The 15,144-nt window shown below is 47.0% G+C and overlaps 1 protein-coding gene across 2 annotated transcripts in view; it reads right to left on the bottom strand.

Annotated features, from left to right (window-relative positions):
- CFAP276 (cilia and flagella associated protein 276) overlaps window positions 1–15,144 on the bottom strand; it is a 92,724-nt gene that overhangs the window by 24,769 nt on the left and 52,811 nt on the right. The window contains exon 1 of one of the 2 annotated variants that reach the window (XM_077481498.1): window positions 4,844–4,996. The exons of the other annotated variant lie outside the window; for it this stretch is intronic. Within the exon in view, the coding sequence (XP_077337624.1) occupies window positions 4,844–4,918 (75 nt within the window). The 5' untranslated portion in view covers window positions 4,919–4,996. Of the gene's footprint in view, window positions 1–4,843; window positions 4,997–15,144 lie in introns of those variants that run through there. 2 annotated transcript variants of the gene reach the window in all.

Below are 15,144 nucleotides of genomic sequence, written 5' to 3'. Positions count from 1 at the left end.
CGGGGAAAGGGTCTTATTTCGTTGGCTATCTTTTGGCCATCATTAATTACACACATTTACTGTGCCATTACTACAGCACCACATTTTTTTGCTGCAGGCAATGTCCCTATATGCCAACTCATGCTTCAGTGGGAGACATTGTACAATGTTAATGAATTTAGCAGGTTCTGTCATAAAAAAAAACAAATACTTTAAAAATACATTGAGATAGGGCCAAGGTACACACAAAATAGGGGGTATTGGAAAACATCACCAGTATTTTACTTAACCACTTCAATACCAGGCACTTAGACACCTTCCTGGCCAAGCCAATTTTCAGCTTTCAGCGCCATCGCAATTTGAAAGACAATTGCGCGGTCATACAACATTGTAGCCAAACAATTTTTTTTTATCATTTTGTTCCCACAAATAGAGCTTTCTTTTGGTGGTATTTGATCACCTCTGCAGTTTTTATTTTTTGCGCAATAAATAAAAAAAAGACCAAAAATTAGGTGGGCACTGATAGGTGGCACTGATGGACAGTGATGGGTGGCATTGCTGGGCATCATGTTATATAATGGTGCCAGTCGGTGCCCATTTGTGGGCACTGATTGGCACAGATTGGGCATAATTTGCACATGTGGATGGCCAGGGGGTATGTACCTGGCCATCCACATGTTGCCCCCTTCCCTGGTGGTCCTTGCGGCTCTCCTGGTGGTCTAATGTGGGCATTCAAGGGGGGGGCTGCGCTGATAAATAATCAGCGCAGACCCCCCTGTCTGAAGAGCCGCCGAACGGCTCTCCTCTACTCGCGTCTGTCAGATGGTAGTGAGGAAAATCTGATAAACAGCTTTTCCTGTTGACATCGTGATCAGCTGTGATTGGACAGGGCTGATCACGTGGTAAAGAGTCTCTATCGGCTCCATCTCAGACATGAAATATGAACAAAACATACCCCTCTATAGGGTGTCCACGTGTCCCAGATTGCCTGTCCCTTAATTGATATCTGTGTCCTGTGTCCCGGCACCTTCATACAATGTATTGTCCCGGAATGAAATAAGGACACACAGCCGCGGTAATAAACATTGCCAAACTGGTTGTTAGGGCCGCCTCGCGTCTAGCAACAGCGCTCTGAGTCCACCCACCTCCGCCTCCAGCCGCAGCAGCAGGGAGAGAGAGCAGCCAGAGAGCATCTTCTGTATCTCCTCCTCCTGAGTGCGGCTTCTTACTGTTGCTGGCCCACCACCTGTAGCACAGAGCCTTGAAGGCACTTTCTTTGGCTACTGTGATAGGTGACTGATAGGTCACGGTCACGCTGGTGGTGGGCGGGGACAGCCATCTCGGTGCAGCTGCCCTAGAAGGGGGGAGATCCGCACACTGCTCCATCCAGCATGCATGCCTGGGCAAGCTTGTGACACTCACAGAGAAGCCGCTGACTGTGAGCCCCCCTGGATCATCCAAGTGAGTGAGCTGAGCACTATCACTAACCAGACCCTGACCCCCCTCTCTGTCCCCTCCCTCTCTCCCTCTCTCCCTGTCCCCCCTCCCTCTCTCTCTCCCTGTCCTCCCTCCCTCCCTCTCTCCCTGTCCCCCCTCCCTCTCTCCCTGTCCCCCCTCCCTCTCTCTCTCCCCCCTCTCTCCCTCTCTCTCTCCCCCCTCTCTCCCTGTCCCCCTCCCTCTCTCTCTCCCTGTCCCCCTCCACTCTCCCTGTCCCCCTCTCACTCTCCCTGTCCCCCTCCCTCTCTCTCTCCCTGTCCCCCTCCCTCTCTCTCTCCCTGTCCCCCTCTCACTCTCCCTCTCCCCCCTCCCTCTCTCTCTCCCTGTCCCCCCCTCCCTCTCTCTCTCCCTGTCCCCCCTCCCTCTCTCTCTCCCTGTCCCCCCTCCCTCTCTCTCTCTCCCTTGCCCCCCCTCCACTCTCCCTGTCCCCCCTCCACTCTCCCTGTCCTCCCTCCCTCTCTCTCTCTCCCTGTCCCCCCTCCCTCTCTCCCTGTCCCCCCTCCCCTCTCTCTCTCCCTGTCCCCCCTCCCCTCTCTCTCTCCCTGTCCCCCCTCCCTCCCTGTCCAACCTCCCTCTCTCCCTATCCCCCCTCACTCTCCCTGTCCCCCCTCACTCTCCCTGTCCCCCCTCACTCTCCCTGTCCCCCCTCACTCTCCCTGTCCCCCCTCACTCTCCCTATCCCCCCTCACTCTCCCTCTCCCTGCCCCCTCTCTCCCTCTCCCCCCTCCATCTCTCTCTCCCTGTCCCCCCTCCCTCTCTCTCTCCCTGTGCCCCTCCACTGTCCCTGCCCCCCCTCCCTCTCACTCTCCCTGTCCCCCCTCACTCTCCCTGTCCCCCTCCACTCTCCCTGTCCCCCCTCCCCCTCTCTCTCCCTGTTCCCCCTCCCTCTCTCCCTGTCCCCCCTCCCTCTCTGTCCCCCCTCTCTCCCTGTCCCCCTCTCTCCCTGTCCCCCTCTCTCCCTGCCCCCCTCTCTCCCTGCCCCCCTCTCTCCCTGCCCCCCTCCCTCTCTCTCCCCCTCCCTCTCTCTCCCCCTCCCTCTCCCTGTCCCCCCTCTCTCTCTCTCTCTCTCTGTCCCCTCTCTCTCTCTGTCCCCCCTCCCTTTCTCTCTGTCTCCCCTCCCTGTCCCCCTCTCTCCCTATACCCCCTCTCTCCCTGTCCCCCCTCCCTCTCTCCCTGCCCCCTCCCTCTCTCCCTGTTCCCCCTCTCTCTGTCCCCCTCCCTCTCTCTCTCTGTCCTCCCTCCCTCTCTCTCTCTCCCTGTCCCCCTTCCCTCTCTCTCTCTCTCCCCTCCCTCCCTCTCTCCCCTCCCTCCCTCTCTCCCCTCCCTCCCTCTCTCACTGTCCCCCTCCCTCTCTCCCCGTTTCCCCTCCCTCTCTCCCCGTCCCCCATCTCCTCTCTCTCCCTGTCCCCCCTGCCCCTTCTCTCTCTCCCTGCCCTCTCTCTGGCAGCAGGTGACAAGTGACACGCTTCATCTGGTGGCAAGCAACGGTGCAGAGTGGCATCTGGTGGCAGGAGACAGCGAAAAGCAGCATCTGGTGGCAGGCTATGGTGGTAAATGACACGCTGCATCTCGTGGCAAATAACAAGCTCAGGGTTCCCTCTGCGTTATGGTGAGTTGAACTATTTCATTTTATATTACAATGTAGTAATAGAAATAATGTGATTAGATCATTCTGACACCATACTAAGCATGGTGTCAGAATGATTTCAGTGCTAGCACCAGCCATTCACCCAACAAATCCCCCCCCCCCCACTTCTGAATTCGCTGTCAACTGAGACTACATTCGCCCCCCCGGTCCTTGGCAAAATTGTCCCTGAATGCCAGTTTGGAAATGTGGTCACCCTACCCCTCTATAGTGTGCACTTGTCTCATTTAAGAGCACTAAGTGTCGCTGTCTGCTGCCTGGTTCCTCTGCTATCAGCATGAATCATATCTGACAAGTTTTCCTGACACCAAGAGAAAACGGTGATGGGAGGGACCTCCAGCTGATTGACAGCCTCAGCTCTGTTGCTTTGTTCCTGTGTACTGTGTGAAGAGTGGTGTGCCCCTTCCTTCCAATTAGCTGTCAGAGCTCTCCACACTGAGCTCTGCAGAGTGTAACTTCACCTCTCCACCCCCTTCTTTTTTTTTTTTTTATTGCTCCAGGACTAAGTAACTGAAGAAAGCTTCAATTTGAAAAGAATACCCAATCACATGCAAGGAAAAAAATAATAATGCAGTTTTGCTTGCACATCATTGGATGATGGAAGTTAGCAGAGCTCTTGCAGAGTACAACTGCACTTTGCAAAATGCACAGTCTATTTGCCTTTAGTAAATAAACCCTTATGTGTCTGTGCACACAGGGAGGTTGATTTACTAAAGGCAAACATACTGTGCACTACCAGAGCAGTTGCTCTAGATTAAGGATGAGCGTGTTTGCATGGTCCACATGCAGAGCCCACCAAGAAGTCGGCGCAGCGCTGTTCTAATCATAGGCAGTGAGACACTGCCCCCATGCGTGGCTGCAGAGATCGGGGTAATGTGTCACTGCCTGTGATTAGCGCAGTGCTGCGCCGACTTCCTGGCGGGCTCTGCACGTGGAGCATGTGAACATGCCTGAGCTCATCCCTACTCTAGAGGGAAGCTCTGAAATGAGGGGAAGCTCTGCTGATTTCTATCATCCAATCATGTGCAAGCAAAATTGCACTTTTTTTTTCCTTGCATGACCCCCTTAGATCTAGAGCAACTGCAATCAAAGTACACTTGCGGATGCACTTGCAGTGTACAGACTATTACTTTTAGTAAACCAACCCCATAGGTGTTTAGAGGCAGGAAAAGAAAGCCCACAGCCAGTGCATCCAGGAGCCGCAGAGTTTTTGGCAGAAAAAACACTTTATGCGCCTAAATGTCTAAATGCGCTTAAGTGCTAGGCGTGGTTAGCATTTGAGTGTTCATTTATTTCAATGGCCAGAATAAATGATTATTTTGGTCAATGAAATGAATTAATGCCCAAGTGTTTAACATGCCTAAAAGGTGTCACACAAGTTTACATGCATCAGGCGTTTTTTCTGCCAGGAGGAAAGGAGTCTAGGAGACATACTGTGTAATAAGCTTGCAAATTAGTAGTGATTTTTGTAATGTCTCCCCCACATTTGGTTTACAGCAAACAATAGCAGGTTTTCATATTATTTAATTCACATTAGTCAATAGCAAAAAACAAAAAGCAAGAGCGCAAATAGCAACAAAAAAAAAAAATAGCATAATACAGGCTGATTTGTAGATAGATTTCCTCTGAGCATTCAGCACTAGCTACATTGAGGCGTCACTTTCAGACAGATCTTTGTGAATAATCTTTTTTAGGTGAGCTAACAGGTGACAAAAATCATACCTGTGTTTCCTTTCCCTGGAAGGAGGTATCATTTTCATATCTGGGATATGGAAATGGGTCTCTTGTAGGTGGCATGATGTGATCCTTGGTGCAGAGGGTGACAGGATCCGTCAGTAGGAGACTTTAAGCTGTTGTGGCGTTTGTTTAAACTGGTTGCTAGGTGACAGAGACAGAGGGGTAGCAGTTACCGAGCAGGAAGTGTGACAAGGCATGCCATTGGATCCTGAAAGTTTTCATAAAGTAGACATGAACTCTATAACCAAACACAATTCTATTTGCGCTCTTGTAGTACGGCTTTGTTCTCTTTCTCTGCAGGTTTGGATGGCTTTACCTGTCTTACAATCTGTGCCTTGCTAAAGGTTAAAAAATACAAGTTGCTTTTATGTTTTACTTTTCTGTGTTTGTTACTTTAGGTTTGTAAATGGCTAGCTTAGTACAGACAGCTCCAGAAGTTGAAGGAGGAATAGGCTCCCTCTAGGCATACCTTCCCTTTATTTACAGTATATACAGCATACCTCCCAACTTTTTGAGATGGGAATGTGGGACACCTATTAGCAAAAGTATGTAGGCATAGGACACACCCCTTGCCCCCCCCCCCCCAAAGGAGAATTATACAAAAAAACAATTATGTCGCGTACACATGACCGGACTTTCCGGCAGAGTTCCGATGGACTTTCTGAACGAACGGACTTGGCCACACGCGTTCAGATCAACGTCCGACGGATTTGAACGTGATGACGCACGACCGGACTAGAATAAGGAAGTTCATAGCCAGTAGCTAAAAGCTGCCCTAGCGTCTTAATTCGTCCGTCAGACTAGAATAAAGACGAATGGATTTTTCGACCAGACTCAAGTCCGTCGGAAAGATTTCGTTCTAAATCTAAAGTCCGTCTGATGTTTAGACAGCAAAGATCCGATGAAGCCCACACACGATTGAATTGTCCGACGGATTTGTTCCATCGGACCTTTGCTGTCGTAAAGCCCGGCCGTGTGTACATGGCATTAGTCAAATCTGCAAGTGCTTTTTTTTTTTTACCACTACTATTCATTTATACTGCCTTTTGACATTTACAAAATGCAGAAATTTAGAAATCAGATGAAAGGTTTAGCACTGGGAAACACTTTTTTGAAAGTCCATATTTTTATACAACGATATAGATCAGAACAAAATGAGGGACAAATGAGGAGGAAAGAGGGACAGAGGGACGTTGTTCCATATGAGGGACAGTCCCTTGAAATTAGGGACTGTTGGGAGCCATGTATACAGTATTGCTATATATGCTCCAACATGGAGACTGGGAAATGGAAATGGGTCTCTTGTAGGTGGCATGATGTGAAGCAAGTCCTTGGTGCAGAGTGATGGCTGGATAAGTCAGTAGGAGACTTTACGCTGTTGTGAATTTAGGCTAGCCATATACAGTATGGTTTTTTTTTTTAATTCATTTTTTGATCAAGCGGGCTGATCAAAAAATTGGGGGCATTTTTCTTACTGGAGCCCGATCCAATTCAGCAATGTGCACGATCGCAGCAGCTTCAGTGAAACGGAAGTGGGGGCGGGGCCGAGTTCCTCTGTCTGTGTTAATGGACGCAGCAGCAAGACTCAGGGACGAGCCTGCACGGGTACCCCCAGGGAAAGCGGCTTTCCGTAAGGGCACCCAATGAAGAGGAGGGGCCTGGAGCGCGGACAATGCAAATTGATTGTACAGAGCGGGCGAGTATAGGCATGTTTGTTGTTTTTATTAAAAAAAAAAAAGAAAAATTAAGCATTTCCTGCATTGCATTGCACCGCACCCCCATAGAAATGGCACAGTGTTTATACTATCATACCCACATAAGCAGCTCGCAAAAAGCAGTGTGCGTGCCTGAATTAGATCACATGGGTATGAACATCCATGCAATCTGATTCCAGCATGGTAAAAAAAAAAAAGGTGCGTGCACCTTTTTTGTGCAGGTGCGGTTTGATTTGAGTCATACAAATGAATGGGCTCAAATCGCACTGCACAACATTGCATGTAATTTGCACAGGAATGAGGTGCGGTTCCGGTGCGAATCACATGTGGTTCCACAGTGAGAACTAGGGTTCAGGTCTCATTCACATCTGGCATTTTAAGATCACGGGGCAGAATAGTTGCGATTTTGCCTGTGATTCCAAATCGAACTGCAACAGTGGCAAAACGCACCACGCATGTTCAGGTGCCATTCATTTTCAATGGCACCTAAATACGGTTTGTTTTTCCCACGATTGTCACATGATAAATCGCATGGCAAACTGCTGTGCATGAAGCTTTTTTCTCAAAAGGAGCAGGAACTTCTTGGCAACAATCGCTGCAAAACCGTACTGCGTTTTGGCGTCCTTGAAAATGAATGGCACCCAAACACGTGTGCAGTTTTGCGATTTGGGATCAGAACAATTCAGCCAGGATCCCAAAAGACAAGATATGAATGCGGCCTTAGCCTAGGTTCACACTGACAGCTGGAAAAAATCATGCAAGTTCAGCTGGACTCGCACAATTTCATTGACTCGTATGTCTGTCTGACTTCAAGAGCGATTTCAGAGAGTGGGTTTCTGCACAGATATCTATACAAATCGCACCTCGAAGTCACCAAAAGTAGTACAGAAACTACTTTTGAGAATAGGTGCGGTTTCGCACTGATTCAGGAGTTGCCATTGCAGGCAATAGCCGCCGAATTGGCATGCGATTTGACATGTCAAATCGCATGCCAAATCGCTGCAATGTGAACCTAAGCTTAAAGTTAAGTTATATATTACCATTTTTGTTTAGCTTCAGAAGTTAATTGCAGTGCTGTGATTTAACTTTCAGTGGCCAAAGCAATGTTGTTATTTTTTCTCTCTTTTTTATTTTTTATTATTACATACAGCCTTGAAGGTGTGTAACCCCCACCCCAAAATATATTTTCTGAAAGCGCAGGACCTATACTATTGAAACAACTTGATTTTGTTTGTGCCATGACAGCAAGGCAACCTATAAGGATTGCATAGCTCCCAACTGTCCCTCATATTGGAACCTAATGTCTCTGCCCCTCATTTTGGTATGATTTAGGCCATATTCTTATGTGCTGTAGTTCATGCCAGTCGGTTAGCATGAGTTTAGGAGGCGTTACTGCCACTTCCTGAATGTCTGCTAACTTCTTTTAAACTGAAGAGGGATTTTGCCTTGAAACACCACACCACGACCACAATCCAAGCTTTTAGCTTGCAGTTGTGGCGCAGTCCCATTGACTTCAACAGATAATTTTGACAGGTGGAAGCACCCGCCAGTCTCAACATGCTCATTTAAAATTGCCACACTGCAAAGCTAAGCATCATGGCCACGGAAATGCGTACCTGTTTTTACCACCCCTCTGATCCCCATGTGAGCTTAGCCCTTTAAAGCTTTATAAAATGTACAATGTTATATTATTTTACCAAGAGTATTATGCTAAACAAATTCTTTCATCCAGCCTCTAATTTATGGCATTTGTTATGTTTAACCTCCCTGGCGGTATGATTATTTCAGATTTTAGGTGCTGAAAGCGGTACAATTATTTTGCATGAAAATTTGGCGTTTTATATTGCAGTCCCGTAATTCTTAGGAATAACACACTTAAATCTGTCCAAACCAGAGTCTAGCAGACATCCCGGCAGGCTCGGACTGGCCATAGGGCACACCGGCATTTGCCGCTGCTTGGCTGGCCCTGCAACAAGCTCTGTGGCCGACTCCGCGGAGACGGCCGCATTTCTTTCTGCCAAAGTCCCTATCAAGGCAGCGGGCTGGGATGCGGGCTGGGCTGCTCCTTGTGCCAGCGCCGCTCACCACAGCCGTCTCCACAGCCACTTCCGTGGCCGTCCGGCCAGCCTTTCCCCTTAGGAGGAAATGAAGAGGTCATGTGACCGAAGGGGGAGGAGTTGGAGGAGACCTCGTCTGCCTAGTGTCGTAAAAGGACCTGCAACTGCTAGAAAGGTAAGTAATACTATTGCCGGCCTGCATATATGTATATTTTTTTTATGCATCTTGGCTGATAATGTGTTTTTTTTTTTAATCATACCTGCCAATGTGTTTTTTTTTCCATGCCTGCCAATGTGTTTTTTTTTTCCATGTCTGCCAATGTGTTTTTTTTTTCCATGCCTGCCAATGTGTTTTTTTTTTTCCATGCCTGCCAATGTGTTTTTTTTTTCATGCCTGGCAATGTGTTTTTTTTTTTTTTTCATGCCTGCCAATGTGGTTTTGTTTTTTTATTTTCATGCCTGCCAATGTGTTTTTTGTATCTTGGCTGATAATGTTTTTTTTTTCATGCCTGGCAATGCTTTAAACTGATCTTAATAAAAAATAAAAGTGGTCAGTCTCTCTTAGCCCACGTACACACGGTCGGAGATTTTGGCAACCAAATCCGTCGGATTTTGCCCGTCGAATTTAGTCCGACGGATTGTGTCCGAAACTGTTGCATACACACGGTCGGGCCAAGTTGTCTGATTTCACGGTTACCAAGAACGCGGTGACGTAAGCCATGTACGGCGGGACTAGAAAAAGGAAGTTCAGCACCACGTCCGGCACCCTTTGGGCTCCTTCTGCTGATCTTGTGTTTTAGTCGAAGTTTGGTGAAAGACGATTCGCGCTTTTCAGATTAGTGATTCAGATCGCTACTGCTCTTCAGTTTGTGCTTGTCTTTGCGTATCTGATAATCAGTGCGTGCAGTCATTAAGTATTTGCTTCACAAGACACAAAGGGCTTGTGTCAAAGTCAAAGTAAGAACCCCTGCACAGCACAAACTGTACGATGAGTACGTAGACGAAACATGTTTGGATGACCAAGAATTGGTTGCGCCAGCGCCACCAGTTCTCCCACATGCCTTTGCTCCGTGAGATCCGCGAGAATAATCCTGATCATTTCTGGATTATTCTCAGGATGACGGACCCCGTTTTTCACTGTCTGCTGGCTTTGCTGTCCCCTTATATCACCAGGCAGGATACCTGCATGCAGCAAGCCATCACTCTGGAGCAGAGGCTCATCGCCACGTTGCGCTACTTGGCGAAAGGGAGAAGCCTTCAGGACCTCAAGTTCTCTACAGACATCTCCCCCCAGGCTCTGGGGATCATTATTCCAGAGACCTGTTCTGCCATCATTCAGCTCCTGCAGAAAGACTATATTATGCTAAGTTTTAGCCTTAAACATCACATTCTATGTATTTCATGATTGCTAATGTCTTGCATTTCTTTCCTCATTCCCTAATTACCATCATTGCAATATGCTCCAATTCATATGCTCTGCCCCTTTGTCCTCATGCATATTAGCCTCACTAACTTCCCCACCATGCTCTTCTTGGCCCCTAAAACTATAGTCTAGTCACTTAACAATGTCTTTTGTCAGCTCCATAGTATTGCTTTCCCCTAAACACCCCCTAAAATCTCTACAAATGTGATGTGTGTGCTTCAATTCATGCAAAGTGACCTTTTTTGTTTTTTTTGGAGTTGGGCCAAACTCATTAGGAACCCCCCTCCCCCCAACTGCTAGCTCAGCTGATAGCAATCCTCTATCTGATGACTTGACCCAACCCAATACACACTCTACCTTTTTCATGATAACATTTATAGACAAATTCACCAAAGCATGTAGTGTAAGGGCCTGCCTCAATACTTTCAAATGCTATTTTGATTTTTTTAAACACATTAATTTTCTTGATATGTAATAGCAGAATGTCAAAATGTGCTTCCATTTTGTTATTCTGACACTTCTTACCTGTCCGGTGGGCTGCCAATAGTGTAAGTAAGGAGGGGCTTCCCAAAGTATCACACATTATTTAGGCATTCAGCTCTCAATCAAGTGGAGAGGGTTACCTGTTCTAAACACCCCCCCTCATTTTTTAGCAAGGGCCCATCAGATGGGGGGGATGGGGTGGTTAGGACTCTCATAAGGGGACCTTATACTTTAGGCTTTAAATACTCAGTTAAAAAAATGTTATACTAATTTTGTCAAAAAATGCGGGTGTCTAATCTGCATGCAATGTTGATTTGTAAAATTACTATTTTTTTTTCTTGTGTCACTACACAGTGTCCTTCAACGCCACAGGAATGGCAGACTGTGGCCTCCCACTTTGCCAGTTTTCGTCAAGTTGTGCCTTTTTCACCAACAGTGCAAACCCAAGTTCAGGGTGAGATGAGGGGACAGTCTCTTCTTCAGATAATCTTATTATGTTGTGGGTCTGCTACACACACACCTTGTTTTTGTAATTAATATATGTAGTGAATTACTGACCAAAATCATGCTCATTTTCAGCACCATGGCAGGAAAATGGCATGATTGTCCAAATTTACACCTCACTGTGGGTGCTTTTTACTAAAGGCACATCCACTATGCACTACAAGTGCACTGCAAAAGTACACCTGAAACTGCATTTGGAATGCAAAGTAGAGTTGCCTTTAGTAAATCGCACTCCTTCTCAGCACAAACTCAAATTTCACTACAAATACATTTTAAGCCCAATGAAAAAGGAAGCCACACATTGTTGAGAATTCAACTTTTTAATACAAGCACATTCATATGTGCGTTTAGTAAAGGTTTTTTACAACAAACCAAGAGATTTTGGGTATCCAAAACCGAGTTTAATCATATTTATTTTTTACTTGTTTTTTTTTGTGTAAACAGGCATGTATCAAATCGTAAAATACAGAACACAGGAACTTACAAAGTTCAACTTGGAAAAGTGAAGACAATATCAGACATGAGTATGTACAAACTGGGCTGATATTGCCTTCATCACATGGGGTGTCACCCCTGAAAAATCCAAATTTGTAAGATGCACACAGTGTGTCAACATGTGCTATCTCCCATCATGGGGGATCAATGTACATGCTTTGGGGCTGCAACCCCTTCATCTCAGCCACTTTCCACAAAACACGTACATTGATCCCCCATGATGGGAGATAGTGCATGTTTACACACTGTGTGCATCTTACAAATTTGGAATTATGCAAAATACAAATTTTTTTGTTAACCACTTGAGATCCACGCTATAGCCAAATGACGGCTACAGCGCGGACTCTGCAAGACTCGCCTGATCACCGATCCGTGCAAGGGGTCGATCCCGACCCCTTATGTGATCAGCTGTCAGCCAATGACAGCTGATCATGTGATATAACGGAGCCGGTAATCGGCTATTATTCCTCCTCGCGCTGTCAGCGCGAGGAGAAAAAAAAAAGCCGATCACCAGCGGCCGTGATCGGGACATCAGTCCCGATCATGGCCAGCCCTGCTAGTGCCCACCTGCCCCCTGCCAGTGCCCACCTGCCCCCTGCCAGTGCCACATTAAAAAAGTAAATGCCCCCATCAGTGCCACCCAGCAGTGCCCATAGTGCCACCCAGCAGTGCCCATAGTGCCACCCAGCAGTGCCCACAGTGCCACCCAGCAATGCCCACAATCTGCTTCAACAAAGGTGCTGCACCCCAGTGCCACATATCCGTGCCCATCAGTGTCATCTACCAGTGCCCAGCAGTGCCGCCCATCAGTGCCCAGCAGTGCCACCTATCAGTGCCACCTATCAGTGCCCATCAGTCCCACCTATCAGTGGTACCTATCAGTGCCCATCTGTGCCACCCATCCATGCCACCTTATCTGTGCCCATCTTTGCCCATCGGTGCCGCCTTATCTGTGCCCATCGGTGCCGCCTTATCTGTGCCTATTAGTGCCGCCTTAACTATGCCTATCAGTGCCCACCAGTGCAGCCTATCAGTGCCCACCAATGCAGCCTATCAGTGCCCACCAATGCAGCCCATCAGTGCCCACCAATGCAGCCCATCAGTGCCCACCAGTGCAGCCTATCAGTGCCGCCTCATCAGCGCACTTCAATGAAGGAGAAAAATGACCCGTTTGCAAAATTTTATAGCAAACTATTAAACATGATTTTTTTTTTTTTTGCATCTTTTTTTGTTTGTTTAGCAAAAAATAAAACTCCGAGCTGTAATTAAATACCACCAAAAGAAAGCTGTATTTGTGGGAAAAAAATGATAAAAATTTCATTTGGGTACAGTGTTGTATGCCCGCGCAATTGTCGTTCAAAGTGCATCAGCGCTGAAAATTGGTCTGGGACTGAGGGGGGTTTAAGTGCCCAGTAAGCAAGTGGTTAAAAAGCAAAAATAAAACCCTGTCTAGTTTTTTTGTTTTCACACTCTCCCCAAAACATCAATGATGTTCTTCATTTTATTTTTAACATCATTGATGTTTTGTTGTACAATTTCCAAATCCCTATTGCACCCCATTATCTCCCCGATCAAGATCTGGGCACTTTCACTGGTAAAACGGGAATCTTCCTCTACATCACCTAGAAAAAAACAAAACAAACACACCATGTAATCCAAATATGGTGATATACATTGATGAGCTTACCCGAAGCTGTGTTCTCCGACACTCACCTGTTGTGGTGACAATTTGGCCAACCTCCACAATCTCTCCTTCTTCCTCCTCCTCCTCCTGCTCCTGCCCTTCTGTTTCTTCTTTTGGAAGTTGCCCTTCTTTGGGAGGGGTATGGTCCCTGGTGTCCTCGTGGTCCCTGGTGTCCTCATACTTGCCGAGTCTTCTCTCCCCTATGAGAATGTAAACAAAGATTAATTAGCACACAGAGGGCAGAAATAGGAATATGAAACAGTGCTTGGAAGTGTTGTACAATTGTGTTTTTGGGCCGAGTTACAAGGTGAGAACATTATTGTGGACACTTTGTTAAGCTGGAATACTTCCCTGCAGAACGATGTTTCATACGAACGAACGAAACCATGAACTTGAAAGTGGCCATTTTAAAATGCACAACATGAAATCAAAGCACATGGAGCATGTATGCAAGCAAGAATAATCATATGAACACACAACTACTTACTTTTTTTAAGAACACGCTTGATCCTTAGGTACTGCTCGTGCTCCCTCAGTTTCAGGTCTGACCAGCGTTTTCTCAGTTGATCCTTGGATCGGCGTACCCCAAAATTCTTATGAAGACTCTTCACAACTTTAGTCATGATCTTGGCCTTTCTGATATTTGGGTTTGGGTAAGGTCCATACTTCCCATGATAGTCGGTCCTGTTCAATATGTCCACCATCTCCAACATCTCTCCAAAAGACATATTTGAGGCCTTAAATCTTGTCTTCCTGGATCGGGACGTTTCAGGCTCCGGGCTTTCCTCACACTCCTCCTCGTTAGTGAAACTATTATTGCGCACCTGCGTTCTCTCCGCCATGTGCTCCCCCCACTGCGCGGGAAGCGAAGGGGCGGGTAATAGTCTGGAAAGAACGTCAGGGGCGGGCGGAGTTTCACGCATGCGCACTGTATATAAAACGCCACACATGTGTATCGTCCGTACGATCTGGGAGGAGAGTGTGAGTCACGGACGCGGCGAACGTGGAAACGAAGGTAACATTTTTAACTTTGTGCTTCACTAGACTAGACTGCTTGTATCTAGGCCACTGTTGGGACAAGATTAGGAGGGATTTTAATTGCATTATTAGTATTTGAGGGTTTGTCTTGTGTTGTGTCTTGCAGACAAAATGGACCCATTCAACAATGCCAACTTTATGGGGCTATTCCTCGAGCTCTACATGGAGATGCCCTGCCTGTGGCAGTTCCACAACAAGTTTTATTATGACAGATCAAAGAGGAACGCAGCACTGGAGAAACTGCTTGCTTTGGTGCAGATCAGGGTCCCCACGGCAGACATGACATATCTGAATCGCAAAATTGTGGCCATGAAGCTTACATATTTCAGGGAGAGAAAGAAGCACCTGAAGTCCTTGAGAGCAGGAGATACAGATGCTGTTTATTACCCCAGGATGGTGCACTTTGACAGGCTGCATTTTCTGGTAGACCAAGGGGTACCCAGGCCACCACTCAGGCCACCACTCTCCATGCTTCCTCCAAGGCATCCTTCACCCCCAGCTAAGGCTTCTGATGTCCAACCTGGGCCTTCCAGGCAGCACCATGTGGTGGGGCCCAGCTTGAGACAGGCATTGCATTGTTGAACATATTTCTTGTGTTACATTTAATGATGTTAACTAGATGTTCTTATTGATCAGTAAGTTGAGATTTCTCCAAGTGGTTTACATCTCAATAGACAGTAGTGACCAAAAATGATTGGGACGGGAAAGAAAAATGCTGGTGTCAGAATGATAGTCTGTTCTATTTGTTAACATTCAAATAGCAAAAGCCAGGAGCACAAAATGTTCTGATTGATGATCAAAAAACTAAAACTATGTCCCCTTTTCATACACAGAAAGACCTCAGTCGGGGGGAGGCTGTGGCAAGTGGCAGCCAGGAGCACAAAATG

The sequence above is a fragment of the Lithobates pipiens genome, unplaced genomic scaffold, assembly GCF_037356315.1.
Source record: "Lithobates pipiens isolate NorthernLeopardFrog02 unplaced genomic scaffold, aLitPip1_a1.2 Scaffold_16, whole genome shotgun sequence".
Classification (NCBI taxonomy): Eukaryota; Metazoa; Chordata; class Amphibia; order Anura; family Ranidae; genus Lithobates; species Lithobates pipiens.
The sequence above is the reverse complement of the archived record's forward strand: the minus strand, read 5'-3'. Positions and strand labels throughout refer to the sequence as shown.